This window comes from Pleurodeles waltl, chromosome 5 (genome assembly GCF_031143425.1).
Source record: "Pleurodeles waltl isolate 20211129_DDA chromosome 5, aPleWal1.hap1.20221129, whole genome shotgun sequence".
Lineage (NCBI taxonomy): Eukaryota > Metazoa > Chordata > Amphibia > Caudata > Salamandridae > Pleurodeles > Pleurodeles waltl.
The window spans coordinates 1,800,527,458-1,800,550,747 of record NC_090444.1 but is presented as its reverse complement, the minus strand read 5'-3'; the positions used below and the strand labels follow the sequence as shown (position 1 = coordinate 1,800,550,747).

At 46.8% G+C, this 23,290-nt stretch overlaps 1 protein-coding gene across 2 annotated transcripts in view; it reads left to right on the top strand.

The window, feature by feature from the left end:
• LOC138296808 (exportin-5-like) overlaps window positions 1-23,290 on the top strand; it is a 1,097,230-nt gene that overhangs the window by 960,817 nt on the left and 113,123 nt on the right. For both annotated transcript variants that reach the window (XM_069236256.1, XM_069236254.1), the window contains exon 29: window positions 21,607-21,714. In XM_069236256.1, the coding sequence (XP_069092357.1) occupies window positions 21,607-21,714 (108 nt within the window). The remainder of the gene's footprint in view (window positions 1-21,606; window positions 21,715-23,290) is intronic.

Genomic DNA, 23,290 nt, shown 5'->3' with positions numbered 1-23,290 from the left:
GAGAAAACTGGCTTTCCAGGAACAATCAGAGACTGATCAGCCTAGAGCTAAAGTGGCCAGGGAAAAATCGCCAACTCGCCATTTTTCCCCAGAACTTTCTCCCCCACATTCGCCACAAAGGGCAGGGTCACTTATTGCCACGCCCACTGCACAGTCACCCACACACACTGTGCAGTCGCAAGATGATGTAGACCCCTGGGACCTCTGTGATCCCCCTGTGTCGGACAATAGCCCTGAGTGCTACCCCTCTAAACCGTCTCCACCGGAGGATAGCACCTCATACACCCAAGTCTTGGCCAGGGCTGCTGCATTCCATAATGTTAGCATGCATGCACTCAGAGCCATTGGAGGACGACTTCCTCTTTAATACCCTGGCCTCCACACATGCCTCCTTGCAGAGCCTGCATATGCTCCCAGGCATGCTTAAACATGCTCAGCAAGTTTTTCAAGAGCCTGTGAAGGGGAAAGCCATCACACCGTGGGTGGAAAAGAAGTACAAGCCACCCCCGTCGGACCCAGTGTTCATCACACAACAGCTGCCCCCGGACTCTGTAGTGGTTGGAGCTGCAAGAAAAAGAGCCAACTCACAATCATCGGGAGATGCACCACCTCCAGATAAAGAGAGTCGGAAATTCGACGCAGCAGGAAAGAGAGTGGCGTCACAGGCTGCCAATCAGTGACGTATTGCAAATTCTCAAGCCCTCCTCGCATATTATGACCGAGCTCATTGGGACGAGATGAGTGATATCATCCAGCATCTCCCCAAGGAATATAAAAAAAGGGCTCAACAAGTGGTATAGGAAGGACAGGCAATATCGAACAATCAAATTTGTTTGGCATTAGATTCTGCAGACACTGCCGCAAGAACAGTGAACACGACAGTCACAATTAGACGACACGCTTGGCTAAGGCCCTCAGGGTTCAAACCTGAGATACAACAGGCAGTACTGAACATGCCATTTAATCAGCAACAACTGTTTGGGCCACAAGTGGACACAGCCATCGAGAAGATGAAGAAGGACACTCACACGGCCAAAGCCATGGGCGCGCTCTACTCGTCCCAATATAGAGGGACATTTAGGAAACCACAATATAGGGGAGGTTTCAGACAACCGCCTTCAGAGGCATCCACCTCTCAAGCAAAACCCACCTACCAATCCCAATATCAGAGAGGGGTGTTTCGCGGGTCCTTCAGGGGACAATTCCCAAGGGCAAAGGTAAAATTTCAGCCCACTAAGCAGGCCACTAATAACGAACAGTGACTTGCCAGTCACCCTTCCCCAACACACATCACTAGTGGGGGGAAGACTAACACTTTACCACAAACATTGGTCAGACATAACCACGGACACATGGGTCCTATCAATTATCCAACATGGTTATTGTATAGAATTCACACATTTTCCTCCAGATATTCCCCCAACAGCGCACAAACTGTCGACGGAACATCTAGAGATGTTACAAATAGAAGTGCAAGCACGATTAACAAAACAAGCCATAGAACTAGTACCTCACCAACAAAAGGGAACATGGGTTTATTCCCTATATTTCCTTATTCCCAAAAAGGACAAAAAACTAAGACCAATTTTAGATCTCAGGACTCTCAACCTAGTCATCAAATCGGAACACTTACACATGGTCACACTACAAAGATGTAGTTCCCTTACTAAAACACGGAGAATACATGTCAACACTGGATCTAAAAGATGCGTATTTCCATATACCCATCCATCTCACAGAAAATACCTCCGGTTTGTCATACAGGGGAAACATTACCAATTCAAAGTGTTGCCCTTCGGGATAACAACAGCCCCCAGAGTATTTACAAAATGCCTCGCTGTAGTAGCGGCCCATATAAGGAAGACATCACATGCACGTATTCCCATATCTCGACGATTGGCTAATAAAAGCCAACACTCAACAACGGTGTCAAAATCACACACAGTACGTAATAGATACCCTAGTACAGACTAGGGTTGTCTATAAATTACCAGAAATCACACTTACAACCATCCCAACTACAACAATACTTGGGATCAACACTCAAAGAGCAATTGCCACTCACAGAGTACAATCATTCCAAACCATGGTATCAAACATACAACCAAATCAGCACTACACAGTCAGATTTGTCTTGAAACTCCTAGGCATGATGGCATCATGCATCGCAATTGTCCCGAACGTGCGGCTACACATGCGGCCCTTACAGCAGTGCCTTGCAAAACAATGAACGCAGACACAGGGCCAACTCCAAGATCTAGTGTTGATAGACCGGCAAACACACTATTCGCTTCAATGGTGGAACCCTGTAAATTTAAACAAAGGGCGGACTTTTCAAGGCCCTGTGCTTCTCGCCATTCTCACAACAGATGCATCAATGATTGGGTGGGGAGCACACCTTAACAATCACAATATACAAGGGCAATGGGACAGTCAACAAAAACAACTACACATAAATCACTTAAAACTGCTAGCCGTCTTCCTAGCACTAAAAGCATTTCAACCTCTTCTAGCTCACAAACACATTCTTGTCAAAACAGACAATATGACAACAATGTACTACCTAAACAAACAGGGGGGAACACACTCATCACAACTATGCCTCCTAGCACAAAAGATTTGGCATTGGGCAATTCACAACAACATTTGCCTAATAGCACAATATATTCCAGGCATTCACAATCAATTAGTGGACAATCTCAGCCGAGATCACCAGCAATCTCATGAGTGGGAAATACATCCCCAGATACTACAAGAGTACTTTCACCAGTGGGGGACACCAGACATAGATCTGTTCGCAACAAAAGGCAAAATGCCAAAACTTCGCGTCCAGGTACCCACACCCTCAGTTCCAGGGCAATGCTCTATGGATCAATTGGTCAGGGATATTTGCTTATGCTTTTCCCCCCTCTCCCACTCATTCCTTTCCTAGTCAACAAACTGAGTCAAAACAAACAACTAATACTCATAGCACCAACGTGAGCACGCCAACCATGGTACACGACACTGTTGGACCTCTCGGTAGTACCTCACATCAAACTCCCTAACAGACCAGATCTGTTAACACAAACCGATCAGACACCCCAATCCAGCAACGCTCAACCTAGCAATCTGGCTCCTGAAGTCTTAGACTTTGGCTATTTAAATCTTCCAAATGAGTGTATGGAAGTCATTAAACAGGCAATAAAACCTACCACCAGGCATTGCTATGATAATTACTGGAAAAGGTTAGTTTTCTACTGTCAAGCAAACAAAATCACACCGCTAGATGCCTCCATACAAGAAATCGTGGGTTACTTACTACACCTACATTAAGCAAATCTCGCTTTTCTTCCATTAAAATTCATCTCACTGCAATCTCTACTTACTTGCAGATTAAGCATGCAAAATCACTCTTTAGAATACTGGTCATTAAAGCCTTCATGGAAGGACTAAAACGGATCATACCACCAAGAACGCCACCAGTACCCTCGTGGAATCTTAATATTGTACTTACACAACTAATGGGCCCACCTTTTGAACCCATGCATTCTTGTCAAATCCAATTCTTAACTTGGAAAGTGGCATTTCTAGTGGCTATCACTTCACTATGAAGAATTAGCGAAATACAGGCTTTCACTATCGAAGAACCCTTTATACAAGTACACAAACATAAAGTGGTTCTCCGCACAAATCCAACATTCCTACCAAAGGTTATTTCACCATTTCATTTAAACCAAACAGTGGAACTTCCAGTCTTCTTCCCACAGCCAGACTCGGTAGCAGAAAGGGCACTGCATACATTAGACATAAAGAGCTCTAATGTACTATATAGACAGAACAAAACCATTTCGTAAAACTAAACAATTGTTCGTCGCATTTCAGAAACCCCATGCTGGTAACCCTATATCCAAACAAGGTTTAGCCAGATGGATAGTTAAATGCATACAGAGTTACCTGAAAGCTAAAAGAGAACTACTCATTACACCAAAGGCACACTCCACTAGAAAGAAAGGTACAACAATGGCCTTTCTAGGTAACATACCAATGACAGAGATTTGTAAAGCAGCCACTTGGTCCACACCTCATACGTTCACCAAACACTGCTGTATAGATGTGTTAGCAACACAACAAGCCGCAGTAGGACAGGCTGTACTAAGAACATTATTTCAAACAACTTCAACTCCTACAGGCTGACCACCACTTTTGGGAGGATTACTGCTTTGTAGTCTATGCACAGCATGTGTATCTGCAGCTACACATGCCATCGAACTGAAAATGTCACTTACCCAGTGTACATCTGTTCGTAGCATGTTCCGCTGCAGATTCACATGCGCCCTCCCACCTCCCCGGGAGCCTGTAGCCGTTTAAGTTGCAATTAGAAATTGTATATATGTAAATAAACATTCCTTTAGAGCAAGCTATGTACATACATATTTATTCCATTGCATGGACATCTTTACTATTCTCATTCTACCACTCCTACCTCACCCTATGCGGGAAAACAATCTAAGATGGAGTCGATGCTCATGCGCAATGGAGCCGAAAGGGAGGAGTCACTCTGTCCTGTGACTCGAAAAGACTTCTTCGAAGAAAAACAACTTGTAACACTCCGAGCCCAACACTAGATGGCAGGAACAGTGCACAGCATGTGAATCTGCAGCGGGACATGCTGCAAACAGGTGTACATTGGGTAAGTGACATTTTCCATACTGTGCATGGTACAGGCATGCCTGGTAAAGGCATCTGCGTGTTAAAGGCTTTGTGGTAAAGGCATTTGACAGACTTTTGTTTGTTTCCAAGTCTTTTTATTTAGCAAATTAAAAATAGTTATATAAACAGTATTAGAAACTGTCTAGTGCTCAAAAGTAAAGCAGCTTTGCAACATTGCTTTGAAACATATGCAAGTTTTTCTTCTTTTGAAGTTTCAGGTGTACAAATGTTGGGATTTCAAAAAGGCATGATTTTTCTCTAAACTGTTGATCACCACAAAGACCTCTCTGGTTCTCCAGTATTGGGGCATCTCTCATAGATACACATGCTTGAATGATTCCCCGTCCTTGATTATAGTAAGCAGTATTTCTCAGTAAAATAGGCTGTACATTGAATGCAAGATTCAACTTCATTGCCTATCCATGTCCTTTTTAAAAAAAAATTAAAATAAAAAGTACCAAAGTTGACCAATCAGGCCACAGCACCCTTTGAACACTCCCAACAGAGGCATCTTCCATCAGATTTTCTCCGCACGTCGTGTGTGAGGTAGACTTCCTGAGCTCTGCTCAGTTTTTCCCTGATTTGGTGATCTCCAAATTGGTATTTCTCTATTCCAGCATGAAAAAACTGGTTAATGCAGGCCTCTTCTGACCTTGTGCCACCTGTGCTGAGAATAGACTACATTTGGAATATCCTCACAAAAAAGTATATATTGTCTTCCTCCATCTCACAAGGTGAGACTATAAGATATGCAGAACATTTTCTACAAAAACCCTCAAAGACTGTAAGAGAAGACTGTAAGAAAATGGCTCCCTGTTGCAGTTACCCCCCACTTTTTGCCTGATACTGATGCTGACTTGACTGAGAAGTGTGCTGGGACCCTGCTAACCAGGTCCCAGCACCAGTGTTCTTTCACCTAAAATGTACCATTGTTTCCACAATTGGCACACCCAAAGGTACCAGTGATACCAAGGGCCCTTTGACCAGGGAAGGTCCCTATGGGCTGCAGCATATGTTGTGCCACCCTAAGGGACCCCTCACCTAACGCAGGCACACTGCCATTGCAGATTGTGTGTGTTGGTGGGGAGAAAAAGGCAAAGTCGACATGGCATCCCCCTCAGGATCCCATGCACACAAAATACTGCCTGTCGCATAGGTAAGTCACCCCTCTAGCAGGCCTTACAGCCCTAAGGCAGGGTGCACTATTCCACAGGTGAGGGCATAGTTTAATGATCAATATGCCCCTACAGTGTCTAAGTCCATTCTTAGACGTTGTAAGTACACTGTGGCCATATTAAGTATATGGTCTAGGAATTTGTCAAAAACAAACTCCACAGCTCCATAGTGGCTACACTGAATACTGGGAAGTTTGGTATCAAACTTCTAAGAATAATAAACCCATATTGATGCCAGTGTTGGATTTATTACAAAATGCACCCAGAGGGCATCTTAGAAGATGCCCCCTGTATTTTACCCAATCCTTCAGTGAAGGAATGACGGGTCTTTGCCAGCCTGCCACTTAGACGAGTTTCTGCCCCCCTGGAGTGAGTGCCTTTGTGCTCTCTGAGGACAGAAACAAAGCCTGCTTCTCACCTCCCCTTGCAGGAACTGTAACACCTGACGGTGAGCCTCAAAGGCTCATGCCTTTTGTTACAGGCAACCCAGGGCATCCCAGCTCGTAGAGATGCCCGCCCCTCCGGCCACTGCCTCCACTTTTGGCAGCAAGGCTGGAGGAGATAATTAGAAAAACAAGGAGGAGTCACCCACCAGTCAGGACTGCCCCTAAGGTGCCCTGAACTGGGGTGACCCCTGCCTTTAGAAATACTCATCTTGTGATTGGAGGATTCCCCCAATAGGATTAGGGATTAGCCACCCCCCAGGACAGTAGCCATTGGCTACTGCCCGTCTGACATAAACACACCCCTAAATCTAGTATTTAGGGGCGACCCAGGAAGTCAGATTCCTGCAACCTACAACAAGGACTGCTGACCTGAAAGCCTTACCTGTTGGCAGACTGGAACCGGAGCATCCCTGTTCTTCATAGGCGCCTATGTGTTTTGGGCTATTCTTTGACCTCTGCACCTGTCTGGCCCTGTGTTGATGGTGCGGTGACTTTGGGGTTGCCTTGAACCCCCAACAGTGGGCTGCCTGTGCCCAGGATCTTGAACTTCCAAGTGCCTTACCTGAAAAACTAACCAATACTTCTCTCATAGGGGATTTCCATGTATAGTCATAAGCATAGAATGTTCCCCGCCCGCCTGCGGGGACCCCGGAGCACTTTTTCCAATATAATTTCTTAAGTGTCCATGTTCGCCTTACTTCAGAAAGGCCTGCCAAGCCACTTAAGAATGATCCTATGCAGCCTATAGGAAAGGCTACAGTGTTCAAACATCTTCATCCAGTTTGTCCTTGAGGTAAATGCATTTAAATGCCTGAACAAATGAATATATTTTTCGGTTAAATTCCTTCTCAAACCTTTTTTATATCAGAAAAACCCTATGAAGGAGTACAGAGCAGTGTAGCCCATAGGCTGCCATTAGTAATGAAGAAAAAGGAGACTATGCCTTTAAGAACAGCCAGTCCTCTAGTATCCCATCATGCCTAGAGAGAGGCAGTTACCTAAGTTCTTTTTCCCTAAACCTGCTGACAGGACCCTGGAGCATTGAGCGCGACCTATTTAGGTTTTTTTCTTCTAAAATATAGAAAAACTTTGAGAGAAACGACTTCACTCAACGTCTTTTGACTTTCTCGCTTGGATTTTGAATTTTTCTGACAAGAATTAAGGACTTTTTACACAAAATAAAATGCCTTCCTTATTCGAAAAATGTCCAATATGTGGCAGAAAAAAGGCCAAAACAGACCCTCAAGAGGGCTGCATCATTTGTCTGCCGTCTTCACACATACCTGCCTCCTGTAACATCTGCAAGACATTTTCCAGGTGCACATTGCATGACGGAGAGAAGATTCGCCTTCAAGGGAGAGCAGAGAGAAGATGCCAAGGAACCAGTGGGACTTCCGAGCGAGGGGAAGGTCAGTCTTCCACCAGAGCTCATACCTCAGCCTCCAGTGGACGTGGAAGGTCTGAGAGGCATTCTTCAAGTCGAAAACGCTTTTGGTCCTGGTTGACGTTGAGAGGAGGTACGGTGCCGACATGCTTGTCGTCGAAGTGCGGCTTGACGTCGGATAGGCTTCGACGTCAAGGCACCGCACGACGTCGAAGGATCCACGACGTCGAGGAGCAGATCGACGTCGTTCGAATCGATGTTGAGAAGGAAACGTAGACGTCATGTGTCGAGGTCCCGCACGGCGTCGAAGTCGAGACATAGAGGAAGATCAACGTCGAGGAGCCCATCGATGTCAAGGAGAGCATCGACGTCAAGGAGACACAAGCGAAGAAGAATTTATTCTTCCTCAGAGTGCTCTACTTTGTTAGTGCTGCTTCCCTCGTTGCCTTCTACTCGCGCATCTCCTCATGCATCTCCTCCACCAGATTTGCCACCAGCTTCACCTCAGTCACAGACACCGCAGCCTACGGATCAGGATTTACCGGCAACTGCACCACTTCCAGTGTCTCAAGTGCCGATTAGTGTCCCAGCAAGACCGCGCTCTACATTGCGCCACCGTTCACGTCATGGCCATGATTCATCCCACTCAAGATCTCACCGCAGATCTAGACGTAGATTAAGTTCAAGGGGTCGTGAGAGTGTGTCTTGGTCTTCTACCAGAGACTACTCCCCTACCTTATCAAATTCACCCCCACCTCGGTCCTCGCCGGTTGATATTAACACCTTCCATGAAGTGCTGGTCCGAGGTGCTTCAAAACTTAACATTCCGATGGTTGCCCCTACACCATCTACGTCGGTCATATTTGAGTCTCTTCAACAGCGTACAGCCACCAGACCTTTGCTACCTCTAGTACCTGGCCTCTTAGAGCCTGTTATGGAAGTCTTCCTCACGCCGGCTACAGTAAGACCTGCACCATCTAGACTGCAGAAAAAGTATTGTCCTCCTGAACAAGATCCTGTGTTTTTGCGTTCCGATCCTCCACCTGATTCAGTGGTTATATTGGCGGTTCGCAAAGCTCACACTACCTCTCTATCTTCCACCTCTCCCCCGGATGAAGAGTAAAAGACTAGATTCAACAGGCCGTAAAGTCTGCAGTTTGGCTGCATCATCCATGAAGACTGCAAGCGCCACAGCCCTTTTGGGCAGATACAATAGGTTCTTGTGGGATTCCATATTACAGTTTGCAGAGGATCTCCCGAGAGATCACAGAGAGGATTTCTTAGAAATAGCCAAGGCAGGTGCTATGGTCTCCAATCAGATAATCAGTGCAGCGGCGGACACGTCTTTACTCTGAGCAGTCATATTGCCATGGGATGATGCTGAGGAGACATTCATGGCTGCGGCTTACTTCATTGAAGTCAGATGCTCAGCAACGCATTATAAATCTGGTATTTTCAGGCTCCACTCTATTCGGATCCCATGCAGATGATGAAATGGCAAGGATGAAGGCTGAGGTGGACACATTAAAAGCAGTGGGTCTTGACAAACCTAAGGAACAACTAAGGTCCTTCTGACCTTCCTAACGCCGCTAAACAACGCAGAGGATTCAAAACCCTCAATGGGCCCCTACAAGATCTCACCAGCAGTACCAACGATCTTATCAGCCTCAGCGTAAAGCACAGAGAGGATGATCGACCCATCAGCCCATTCAGGGTTCCCAACAACCTACAACTTCAAAACCCTGAGAATTTCCTCCCCCCAACTTCGTTAACCACTCCAGTGGGGGGAAACGTCACCAATTGCCTGGTAGAGTGGCAAAGAATTACAACAGACGCTTGGGTCTTAAACATTGTACAGAATAGATATTGTCTCAGGTTTTCCACACCGCCTCCAACCATTCCGCCAAAACCCTCAATTGCGCACCTCGAGCTCTTAAAGGCGGAAGTTTCCATCCTCCTCAAAGACTGCAGTAGAATTGGTTCCCCTCAACCAACGGGGTAGGGCATTTACTCCAAATACTTTCTCGTCCCAAAGAAGGACAAGAGGGAATTCAGACCCATTCTAGACCTCAAAATTGCCAACAAATGGGTCCGAAAGGAAAAGTTCAGGATGCTATCCTTGCACCAGATATATCCTCAGATTGAGCAAGGGGACTGGCTTTGCTCAGTGGATCTACAAAATGCGTATTTTTACATCCCCATTGCATTGGAAATTCCTGAGGTTTGTTGTGGGTCAAGATCACTTCCAGTACACTGTCCTACCATTCGGTATCAGGTCAGCACCCAGAACCTTTTCCAAGTGCATGGCGGTGGTGGCAGCACATCTCAGAAAAAAATCGGATTTTCATATACCCACATCTGGACGACTGGCTAATCAAAGCATCCATCTATGCAGAAGCCAAACTGCATTTCCAGATGACCTGCGACCTCCTGTATCGGTAAGGCCTTCATGTCAACTTTCACAAGTCAACGACAGTTCCTGTACAGAAGTTACACTACTTAGGAGCTACCATAGAGACACTGCAGGCAAAAGTGTGTCCTTCGGAGGAACAACGCTTATCCATTCTCCAGTCTGATCAATGCGTCACCCAACAGTGTGAACAGTCTCCTCACTTCTCGGCTCCATGGCCTCCTGCATCTTTCTGACACCCAAAGCTCGCCTCCACAAGCCACTGCTTCAGGAATGCCTGGAGGACCAATGGAATCAACAGTCGTGGAACTGGGAAGACCGAATTCGTCTGTCCACCCATGCAATCAGATCTCTAACTTGGTGGTGTTCTCCAGCCAATCTCCTAAAGGGGATGCCATTCCGTACACAGCCTCCGACCAAGACTATTGTGACAGATGCCTCTCTCCTCGGATGGGGAGCTCATATGGATCATCTGCAAATACAAGGTCGATGGTCTCCCAAGGAATCATTATACCACATCAATCTCCTAGAGCTACGGGCGGTACGCCTAGCTCTCAAGGCATTTCTCCCCTCAATCACCACCGACAACTTGCTGGTACAGACAGACAATACCACCACTATGTACTATCTGAACAAGCAAGGGGGCACCAGATCCAGAGTCTTGTCTCAAGAGTCCCAGACAATATGGCACTGGCTCCTAGCCAGGAAATTGAGCATAGTGGCAACCCACCTTCCAGGGGTTCAGAATATGCAAGCGGTTGCCCTCAGCAGAGTTCTAGAAGAGAACCACGAGTGGGTGCTCAACAAAGACGTTTCTCGAGACATTTTCCGTTTGTGGGGCACACTTTCTATCGACCTCTTTGCCACAGAAGGAAACAGGAAATGCTGCGCCTTCGCCACCAGGTTTTACCACCCAGAATCGCTGAGGAATGCTTTGTGGATAGACTGGTCCAACAAATTTCTGTACGCCTTTCCACCACTTCCGCTGATCCCAGCAGTCCTCCTCAAACTCTTGACAACGTCGGCCACAGTGATCCTCATTGCACCAGAGTGGTGCAATGGTGCAGTGGTGGCTTCTGGATCTCCTTCACCAATCACTCCGTCCACATCTCCGACTACCCTGCAGACCGGACCTCCTGACGAAGTTCGGAGGACAAATGAGACATCCCAATCTCTCCTTGAATTTGGCAGCATGGCTCCTGAGTTAGTCCAGTATGGACATCTAAACCTTCCACAGGGTTGTATGGAAATCCTAAAGGAGGCAAAGCGTCCATCTATTCGTTCAGCATACTCCTTCAAGTGGAAAAGATTCTGCATCTGGTGTTCTTCTAAGGGGAGAGACCCTACATCTTGCAAGGAAGATGTCATTCTCCCATACTTGTTACAATTGGCACGATCTGGCCTGCAACTTTCTTCAATAAAAGTTCAGTTGGCAGCTTTGACTGCTTATAGGAAAACTCCTTTGCAAACCTCTTTCTTTAGGATTCCAGTTATCAAAGATTTCCTAGAGGGGTTAAAGAAGGTCTTTCCTCCAGTTAGGCGCCCTTCTCCACCATGAGAACTTAATGTGGTCCTTTCACGTCTAATGCAACATCCATTCGAACCCATACACAAGGCATCTCTCCAACACCTAACTTGGAAGACGGCCTTTCTAGTGGCAATCACATCAACGCGAGGGGTTAGCAAGATCCAGGCACTCTGTACCCACGAGCCTTACACAGTATTTCACTCCTCTAAAATAGTACTGCAAACACATCCTAAATTTCTGCCCAAGGTTATATCCGACTTTCACATCACCCAGTCGATTTCCTTACCTACTTTCTTTCCAAACCCTTCTACCCCAGCAGAGAGAGTTCTTCATTCTCTATATGTTAAAAGAGTGTTAAAATGTTCTCTAGATAAGATGTATTCCCTTTGGGGAACTTCACAACTGTTTGTTAATTATGGTACGGTCTGTACCGGTTTAGCCACCTCCAAACAGTCAATATCGAGATGGATAGTCCCCTGTACTTTATTTTGCTATCACCGGAGGCAAGTCGGCAATGACCGCTTTATTTAGGAATGTTCCATTAGCAGAAATTTGTAGAGCTGCGACTTGGAGATCTGTTCACACCTTTACCAAACATTATTGCCTTGACTCCGATGCTAGGGCAGATGCTCAAGTAGGACAGGCTTCTCTTAGGAACCTCTTTGCTTGAGAGAGTGTTTTCTGAGTATTCTATCTGCTCCTCCGCATGTTAATGGATGGGCTTGCTATTGTATTCAACGCTTATGACTATACATGGAAATCCCTTACGAGAGAAGGTATAGTTTCTTACCTGTAACTCCAGTCCTCTCGTAGGGGTATTTCCATGATAGTCATAAGCAACCCTCCCACCTCCCCGGGGGAGCAGACAGATTGCTTAATTAGGTTAATCATTATTATCAGCTAAAAACTGCCTGCAAAAAGAACTGAAGTAACTGCCTCTCTCTAGGCATGATGGGATACTGGAGGACTAGCTGTTCTTAAAGGCATAGTCTCCTTTTTCTTCATTACTAATGGCAGCCTATGGGCTACACTGCTCTGCACTCCTTCATAGGGGTTTTCTGATGTGAAAAAAGGTTTGTGAAGGAGTTTAAAAAAAAAATATATATACATTTGTTCAGGCATTTAAATGCATTTACCTCAAGGACAAACTGGATAAGGAAGTTTGAACACTGTAGCCTTTCCTATAGGCTGCATAGGAACATTCTTAAGTGACTTGTCAGGCCTTTCTGAAGTAAGGCGAACATGGACACTTAAGAAGTTATATTGGAAAAAGTGCTCTGGGGTCCCCGCAGGCGGGCAGGGAATATTCAACGCTTATGACTATCGTGGAAATACCCCTACGAGAGAACTGGAGTTACAGGTAAGAAACTATACCTTACCTCCCCCAGGAACTGTTGATTTTTGCACTGTCTACATTTAAAATAGCTTATTGCCATTTTAACTAATACTGTGTATGTTACTGCTCTTATTCAAAGTTCCTAACTTACCTGTGTGGAGTACCTTGCATTTTATGTATTTACTTCAAATCTTGAATCTTGTGGTTCTAAAATAAATTAAGAACATTTATTTTTCTATAAAAACTATTGGCCTGGAATTGTCTTTGAGTGTGTGTTCCTCGTTTAGTGCCTGTGTGTGTACAACAAATGCTTAACACTACCCTCTGATAAGCCTACTGCTTGACCACACTACCACAAAATAGACCATTAGAATGATCTTTTTGCCACTATCTTACCTCTAAGGGGAACCCTTGGACTCTGTGCACACTATTTCTTACTTTGAAATAGTATATACAGAGCCAACTTCCTACAGTTGGTATCAGAGAAAGGTACCAACTTTGTCTGCATACCTTAAGGCAATGGGGAAGGAATGTGGTTGTTACTTACAAGTTCACCACACCTTACCACCCCCAAACCAATGGTTTGGTAGAGATGTTCAATAAAACTCTCTAAGGGTCTGATCATGGGAGTCTCTGAAAAACACCAAAGGAGATGGGATGTCCTACTGCCATGCCTCCCTTTTGCCTACAGGGAGGTCCCTCAGAAGGGAGTGGGCTATAGCACATTTGAACTTCTGTTTGGGCTGTTAGGGGTCCCCTTGCTCTTGTAAGGGAGGGCTGGGAGCAACCTCTCAAGCCCCCTGAACAAGACATAGTGGACTATGTACTTGGCCTCAGATCCAGGATGGCTGAGTACATGAAAAAGGCCACTAAAAACCTTCAGGCCAGCCAATAACTGCGTAAGCAGTAGCATGACCAGAAGGCTGTCCTAACTGTTTACCAGCCAGGGCATGAAGTGTGGGTCCTGGAGCATGTGGCTCCAGGGCACTCCAAGACAAGTGGAGTGGTCCCACACAATAGTAGAAAAGATGGTTGAGGTCAACTACTTGGTGGAGCTAGGCACTCCAAGAAGCCCCCTCAAGGTGCTTCATGTGAGCCGCCTGAAGCCCTACTGTAGGAAGCTGGCTCAAAGTGAGATATAGTATGCAGAGTCCAGGGGTTCCCCATGGGCTTAACAGAGGCCAAAGTAGAATATACTGATGCTCTCTTTTGTGATAGTGTGGTCGAGCAGTTACGCTTATCAGAGGGTAGTGCAAAGCATTTGTTGTACACACACAGAAAATAGAAGAAGCACACATTCAATGACTTAACTCCAGACCAATGTTTTTTTATACTGTAAAAATGTATTTTCTTTATTTTAGTACCACAAGATTCAAGTTGCAGGTAAGTACCTTAAAAGTTCCATATTTCACACAGGTATCAACAGTACTTTGTTTGAAATAGGTAAATAATACAGTTTTTGAAATATTGGCAATAATCTGTTTTAACAATGGGCTCCTCAATTTTCAGAAACAGTACCTGGGGGAAGACATTTTAGGTTATTTTACAGGTAAGTACAACACGTACAGTTTCAGTCTCCAGCTTTTAGGAAGTCCACCAGTTGGGGTTCAAGTTAACCCCAAACACCCACCACCAGCAACCCGGGGCCGGCCAGATGCAGAGGTCAAAGTTGAGCAAATTTAACATAGGCTACTAGGAAGACAGGGGTTACTTGGAAATAGGTCTGCATGCAAGTAAGTACCCGCAGCTCGGGGAGCAGACCAGGGGAGATTAGAAGAGCACTAGAGGGGCCACAAGTAGGCACTAAACACACACCCTCAGCGGCACAGGGGCAGCCGGGTGCAGGGTGCAAACAGGACGTCTAGTTCCAATGCTGGTCTATGAGGAGACCCGGGGTCACTCAGAGGCTGCAGGTGAGGCCCAGGGGAGGTGTTGCGGGCACACCACCGATCGGCCAGGGAGGAGGACCACCTGCTGAACGTTGAGGCACTGGGGTCGGTTTCTCCAAGGCCTGGGGGCTGCGGGTGCAGTGTGTTACGCATCGGATATCTTCGTCTGGAGCTTTGCGGTCAGGGGGGGTCTTCGGGATTCCCTCTACAGGTGTCGTTGTGGAGAGGTAAATCCAGGGTGGGCACTTGCTCGCAATCGCCTGGGGTCCCTCTCTTGCTGGGTGGACCACCTGGACACGGGCAGTGGGCGTCGGTTGCACAGGGGTCAAGACTCGAGCATCTGGAGTGAGGTGGGAGTCCTTGGTTGTAGGTTCCTTTAGACAGAGCCTCTGTCCTCTGGAGTTCTTGGTTCTTTTGGGTGCAGGGCAGCCCTCTGGAGTTGGTAGAGGTCACTGGGGATGCTGGATGCGTCACTGGTCTTTTTGCAGGTTTTTGAAGCAGGAGACAGGCCTGTAGGGCTGGGGCCAAAGCATTTGTCGTCTTCCTTCTTCTCTGTTGGGGTTTCAGCTTAGCAGTCCTTCTTATAGGTTGCCAAGAATCTGGTGAGCTGGGTTCAGGGAGGCCCTTAAATCCTAGATTTAGGGGCGTTTTAGGGGTCAGAGGGCAATAGCCAATGGCTACTGTCCCTGAGGGTGGCTACATCCTCCTTGTGCCCACTCCCTTGGGGGAGGGGAGGAGACGGCACATTCCTATCCCTATTGGTCCCTGTCCTCCAAACCAAGGTGGAGGATTCTGCAGCAAGGGGGTCACCTCCGCTATGGACACCTTAGAGCTGGTACTGTCTGGGGTGGTCACTCCTCCCTGTTTCTCCTAATTTTCCTGCCGGAGTTGCCACCAAAAGTGTGACTTTGTCTGGGTGGGGGAGGGGGGAGGCGGGCATCTTCACTAGATGGAGTGCCCTGGGGCACTGTAACCCGAGGCCTGAACCTTTGAGGCTCACTGCCAGGTGTTAGTTCCTGCAGGGGGGAGGTATGAAGTACGTCCAACCAGGTTAGGCTTTGTTTCTGACCACAGAGTGTACAAAGGCACTCTCCCCATGTGGTCAGAAACTTGTCTGAAAGTGGGCCACTAATGAGGGACAGGAGGAAGAGAGTGACCCTCTTCTCCCACACTACAGCTGATGGCTCAGTAGATGGAGTAATCCTGGCAGACTGTCTTTCTGAATCTCAGAAGGAAGACTGCAGGACCCTCCTAGGGCAGTTCTCAGAACTGTTTTCTCTAAGACCTGGTCAGACTACATGGTGTGAACACACCATTGATACAGGGGACGGTTTGCCCATACAAAGCAACATCCATAGACAACCTGACCATGTTGGAGACTGCATCAAAGCAGAAGTGCAAAAGATACTGGACCTGTGAGTCATAGAGCACTCTGATAGCCGCTGGGCTAGCCTAGTTGTGCTGGTCCCAAAACTTCACTCAGAATGGGAAAAGAGAAATGAGGTTCTTGGTTAACTACAGGGGGCTCAACACTGTCACAAAGATAGAGGCTCATCTTATCCCTAGGGTAAAGGTGCTTATAGAAACACTGGCATCTGCCAAGTATCTTAGCACGTTTGATTTGACTAAAGGCTATTGGCAGATCAAATTATCAGATTATGCTAAACCAAAAACTGCTTTTTTGACCATTGGAGGGCATTATCACTTCACAGTGATGCTGTTGGTCTGCAAAATGCACCTGCCACTTTTCAGAGGATGGTGAATACAGTACTCCAAGATTGGAAGCCTTTAGTGAAGCTTATCTAGATGATATAGCTGTCTTAAACTCCACCTGGGAGGATCACCTGGTCCTGCTCTGGAATGTTTTGGAGGCTCTGCAAAAAGCAGGCCTTATTATCAAGGCCTCTAACTGCCAGATAGGGCATGGGAAGGTTGTAGATCTGGGCCATCTGGTAAATGGAGGCCAGATTCGACCACTACAGGGGAAGATCCAAACTACTTTAGATTGGACTCCCTCCACTACACAGACCCAAGTAAGAGCCTTTTTAGGCCTCACTGGGTACTACAGGAGGTTCATTAAGAACTATGGCTCCATTGTAGCCCCTCTTAATGAACCCGCCTCAAAGAGAATACCTAAAAATGTTTTGTGGACTCTGTCAAAATGCTTTTGAAGACCTCAAACAGGCCATGTGCTTTGCACCTGTGTTAAAAAGTCCTGACTACTCCAAGAAGTTCATAGTACAAACAGATGCTTCTGAGGTAGGGGTGGGGACAGTCCTATCTCAACTTAATACTGAGGGTTGGGACCAACCTGTGGCTTTTATAAGTGGAAGGTTGACCTCCATGGAAAGGCATTGGTCAGCCATAGAAAGGGAGGCCTTTGCTGTGGTCTGAGCCTTGATGAAGCTGAGGCCATACATGTTTGGCACTCACTGCATAGTTCAGACAGACCACAACACCCCCACCCCTTTGGCTCTAACAGACGAAAGATGAAAATCCCAATCTGTTGAGGTGGTCCGTATCCCTGCAAGGAATGGATTATACAGTGGAACATAGACCTGGGATTAACCACTCCAATTCCGATGGACTCTCCAGATATTTCCACTTAGATAATGAAGACTCTCATCTGGGCAGGGTTAGCCTCCTTGTCCTTTGTTTTGGTGGGGGGGTTGTGTAGGAAGTACCCTCTTTGTCAGCATGATTGCCTCCATTGTCTGCCTGTTGTCAGTTTTTTGACTGTGTTCACTGGGCTCCTTCTAACCAAGACCCTATTGATTATGCTTGTTCCCTTCTAACTTGGTAACTTGTGCCATTTCCACCCCAAGTTTGGCATGCTCGTTCCCCCATGTAAGTCCCTAGTATATGGTACCCAGGGCATTAGGTTACCAGGGTATCCCCATGGGTTGCAGCATTTATTATGCCACCCATGAGGAGCCCATGCAAAGTGTTCTCCAGGCCTGCTATTGCAGCCTGCGTGACAGGGTGCATGCACCCTTTTCCCCCCAGGTCTCTGCACCAGGTCACTATAAGACACCCCAATGGCAGGCTCTCCTAGCCCAGAGGGCAGGGTGCAAGTACCTGTGTGTGAGGGCACCCCTGCACTAGCAGAGGTCCCCCACAAACTTCAGTACCATTTTCCTGGACTTCATGAGTGCAAGACGGCATTTTATGTGTGTACTGGACATAGTTCACTTGGTAACTCCAAACCTGGGCACGTTTGGTATGAAACATGTCGGGACCATACCCCAATACTGTTGCCGGTATTGGAAGTATGATTGTATGCTCTCTGGGGGCTCCTTAGAGGACCCTCAGCATTGCTCCACCCAGCCTTCTGGGGATTTCCGGGCAGCCCAAGCTGCTGCCACCCCTCAGACACGTTTCTGCCCTCCTGCTGCTTGAACAGCTCAAGCCCAGGAAGGCAGAACAAAGGATTTCCTTTGGGAGAGGCGGTAACACCCTCTCCCTTTCGAAATAGGTGTTACATGGCTTGGGAGGGGTAGCCTCCCCAAGCCACTGGTATGCTTTGAAGGGCACATGTGGTGCCCTTCATGCAACCAGTCCACACCGGTTCAGGAACCTCCAGTCCCTGCTCTGGCACCAAACTTGACAATGGAAAGGGAACTGACCATTCCCCTGTCCATCACCAACCCAGGGGTGGTGCCCAGAGCTCCTCCAAAGGGTCCCTGGGTTTTGCCATCTTAAATCAAAGGTTGACAGAGACCTCTGGTAGTATCTGAGTGCTCAGCTCAGGCAGGTGACGTCAGAGCCCCCTATTGATAGGTGGTCACCTGGCTAGATGCAAATTCCCCTTTCAAGGCCCTTCAGGGTCTCTCTCTTGGGTGGGTCCTAAAATTCAGCTTACAAGATTCCAGCAGGATTCCTCTGCAACCTCTACTTGGACTTCTGGCCACTGGAACTGCGACTCATGGGGCTGCATGGGCTCATGAGTAGCATAATGCATGCTGCAGCCCATGGGGATCCCCTAGTGCCCCAATGCCCTGGATACCCAAGTACCATAAACTAGGGACTTGCAGGGGTACACCAGTATGCCAATTGTGGGATGTAAAGGGCACCAAGGCAACTAAATTTAGAGGAGAGAATACAATCACTGGGGTCCTAGTTAGCTGGATACCAGTGACAATAGTCTAAGCACACAGGCACAAAGTGGGGATAACCATGCCAAAAAGAGGGACTTTCCCACACACAGTTTGGGATTAATTTGTGCACGTGCTCCCCATGGCCTTGTAGGAGGCCTGAGCAATCGTGACCCAGGCAATTGCCGATGGCAGGTACGCAGCAGAGATCGTCATTTGGTGTGGACTGAATAGAAAAGTCTCGGTAGGCAGAGCAGTTGCATTGTCAGCGGCACTCGGACATCATGCCTGGCTGACACCTATTGCCCTTTTTGGGTGGTGTCGAGGCATCACTTATGGACATGCCCTTCGATGGCACTTTAAGGACAGCAGGGCCATTGCTTGGTCTCTCCATGACCACACGCTGACCCCAATCTGCTTTTCGCCCCTACAGTGTCTACAGTAGGGGCTGCCAATCACGATCATTCCTGCTCAACCACCAAGGCCAACATGCTCCCCAATCCTTTCATGGCCACTGACGCAGTTCTCAAAAGCCTCTTGTGGCAGAGAGCCTGAGGTCCACAAACAGGGCAGGGTGTGGTTGTTGACCCTGTGTCAAGATGCCTTGAGTCTCTGGACATGGCTGGAACGTCAAGACACATTCCTGGTGGTCCAACATCTGGCGGCTCTCAACGTCAGAGTGGTCAAACTCAACCGTCGATGACTAGTGGATCACAAATGGCATCTCCATTGTGAGATGGTGGAAGGTCTTTTCAGAGATTGGGGAGAATCTTGGTTAGATCTATTCACCAATGCCAAGAACTGGCAATGTCCGCAGTTGTGCGCACTGAAGTTTTCAAGGTGAGACTCACTTTAAGATGCATTTTGTCTCAAGTGGAGCTCAGTCCTCCCATACACCTTTCAGCCGATACCATTCCTGCCCAGAGTTATCAAGATCCGGAGCGACATGGCCCAAGTCATACTGGTGGCTCTGACTTGGACATGGGGAGTACCTTATCCTGAACTCATGAACATGTGACGTCTGATCAGGCTTCCCTTGTGGGGGGGGGGGGGGGGGCTACGGTCAATTTATTATTGCAGGGTCCTGAACCCTAACCTGCACATGATGAATTGAAATTCAGGGGCAGTAATTGACAGTTTTTTACTTTCCTGCAAAGTCTGTGATGTCATTGTGGTAGGTAGGCATCCCTCAACCAAGACAGTATGCCCCTGCCTTTGGGACAATTTGTGGCTTGGTGTGCTACGAAAAATGTTGATCCCATTTGTGCACCTTTGTCAGAGGTGTTATTTGTTCTTTCTATAGCCTGATAAGGCTTTGTTTTGGGCACCATTAAAGGACACCTTGTTTGCAATATTGGCTTTCTAGTGGTTGCCAGATCAGCCCTCTGTCTTCAAGTCATCAGTGTTGACCTGTTTTCTCAAAAGCTTCTAACACATGTTCGTCCATATCCTTCTATTTGCCCCAGTTGGACCTGAACTTGGTTTCAATATTTTCTTTTGTTGATATGCACACCATTCAAACCTCTGTGCCTCTTAAACTATCAAAATAGTCTTTCTAGTGGCCATTATATTGGTTTCGAGGGTTAGTGATCTGCTGGCACTCTCTGTTCACTCTCCTTACATAACATGTTTTTTTGCAAATAAACGGCTACCAAAAGTGGTGTTAATCTTTGACATAGGCCAAACTTGTTTGCCCCGCCTCATCGTTCGAAAGAGGAGAAGAGACTTCACCACCTGGACCTAAAAAGGCATTAGCATTCTTCAAATTACCTCTTCATTGGGTTAGTCTGAGAAGAAAAAAAATGTTTGTGCAGATGAGGGCTATCTCAAGATTGATTGAGCTCTGCATTAATATCTGCTACACACTGGCCAATAATTAACATGAGGGCTTGCTTGCTCCTTCCACCAAAGTTAAGGCTGCGACCACTGCATTATCTCGCTGAGTTCCTGTCTTGGAGATCTATCAGGCTGCAACTTGGGTGTTTTTGCACATGTTTACTAAGTACTACTGTTTGGACAGTCATGTCCGTTATGACGGGCACTTTGCCTATTCAATCCTTCAAGACTTTCTGGTCTAAATCTGTTTGCAGGTCCACCTCTGGGGAGGTATTGCTTGAGTATCTATTTTAATGTTAGGAATCTGGGTGAGAAGTTTCTATCAGGTGAACAAGTTACTTACCTTTTGAAGGGCCTCATCTGGTAGAGACTCAGTCTAGCCACAGATTCCGTTCCCAATCCTCCCTGCTCTGCAAACAGATTACTGTGCATAGATGACCTATGTAGGTCCTTAGTGTCAGCACGCTAGTCTATCAGCATTCTGTTGTGGCTCTCTGCTTCTGATGTGGAAATACATAGAAAGAACTGATGCCAGCCTGCTGGGGTGACGCCTATTTAAGCACTGCACGTCACTTCTAGGGCAGATGGTGACGTGGAGCTTAACAACGTCACCTACCAGCATGCTGAGATGTTGTTCAGGATTTTCAGATCCTAGTTGACATCTTTGCAATATTCTAAGGTAACAAATCTGTGGCTAGATAAGGCGTTACTGAAGGTAAGTAATTTGTTCTTTGGGTTCATTTGTTGGCTAATTGTCTTTATTGCTTTTTGCATTCTTCACCTAGTTAATTTCTACTTTTTTTGCTTTCACAATAGGATATTCGATCTGCTCTCCTAATAACAGCTTTCACCTCTCTTATGTGGAAGGACAGCTTAACCTGTTATAGAAGTGCTACTCATCTCTGTTGGCCTCTTCTCCAGCATGTAAGTGATTAATTTTATGGAGTGTATGAAGGGTGACACCACTAAAGGACCACTCAGATGGCAATGCTGAATTCTATTAGCCCTGCAAACTCTCAAACTTGTATATTCATGTTTTCTAAAGACAACATTCTTTCTCTCCTCATGCCTCGGAGTATATCCCTACGAGAGGAGCTATAGTCAGGCCAAATGCACAGTGGTGCTTCTGGTGTGCTCCGCTTAATCTGTAATTTCTCTAATTTCTCTTTCATCTTTTTTATTGATTTAAGTTTTAATATTTTGTTTACTTTGTGGCCATGTCACTTAGTGTTGTTTTCTGGAAGAGACTTCCAAACACATATTCCTTACTGTAAAATATTCCTCAAGTGTCAACTGGATTCGTAATATTTTAAGCAGTACCCCCGCACCCTGCTACAAGGCACCTACAGGTCAGCATTGGTGTTATCCGTGTCAGATGTGACGTGAAAGGTGCCTATATGGACACTATCCTGGCGCTCTGACAGCAGTTCCTTTCTTTCCCCTCCAACAGTTGTGGATCGGGGGGGAACTACCACAGTCATTTTTTTACCTACTTTATTTCTCAACTTGGTTCAAGCTATTTGTTCTCTTTTTTCAATGTGCTAGGGATATGTCCTCTCTGAAACTTAACAGATTTCAAACTTTGCAGGAAATGCCACAGACAGATGTATGTGACTTACCTCCACATGGTCTGCCTAGGGACTGGCCATGACTCCAAGGCTCGAACTGCCTCTTAATGCACCAGAAGGTGATTTAGGAAATGGCATTGAAGCCCCTTGCAGTGCTAATTGTCTCCACCTCATTCACTCTTCCATGGACAGTCTTCTCCTATGGCCCATCAGGGGCCAGTTCCCAGAGCCACTCCCTGACATTCCGTAGTCAAAGTCCAAATCTTCTTCAGGTAAATAAATAAAAAGTTGATATTGAAGAGCTACTCTACTTCTCTGCACCCTGCCAAATCCCCAACAGGCGCACAAGAACTTCCCCACGCCTCTAGACCCTGCCCTAACACACCTCCTGTGGATCTGGAACTGGATCAGTCTGTGAGCTTCCTGGATGCTGGAGTGACTCCTACCCAAATCAGCAGTTTTGCCAAGTGATGTTCTGCATCTTTGGGCAAACAACTCCCTCTGGAGAAACCTTCAGGCCCCAAGGAGTCATAAGGTACTCCATCGGTGTTATTGTTGTCTGGGACTTCCCCATGTCATTCAGACCCTTTTCATCTGACCCGGATATGGACTGACCCCAGTACTGAACCACATGCAGACTCTAGGACGATTGCCGAAGTTCAGTCCCTTAGTACCACTACCGGTGTCACCCCGATCATTCTTTCTGACTCAAAAACAGCAACCCATAGAATCCTTCCGACCTCAAGACCGGTGCTACCTGGGCCGGGACAATCTTCGGGCTTCGATGCAAGACCTCTGAGTGCTGAATTCAAAGAGGAAGTGAAGTACAGGGGTCTTTTACATAAACGATATTGCTCAGGGTATTACCCAAAAGAAACTGGTAGGAGTTGTTGGGCGATTCCAGTGTGTTAGAAACCTCTCCTGACAATGGT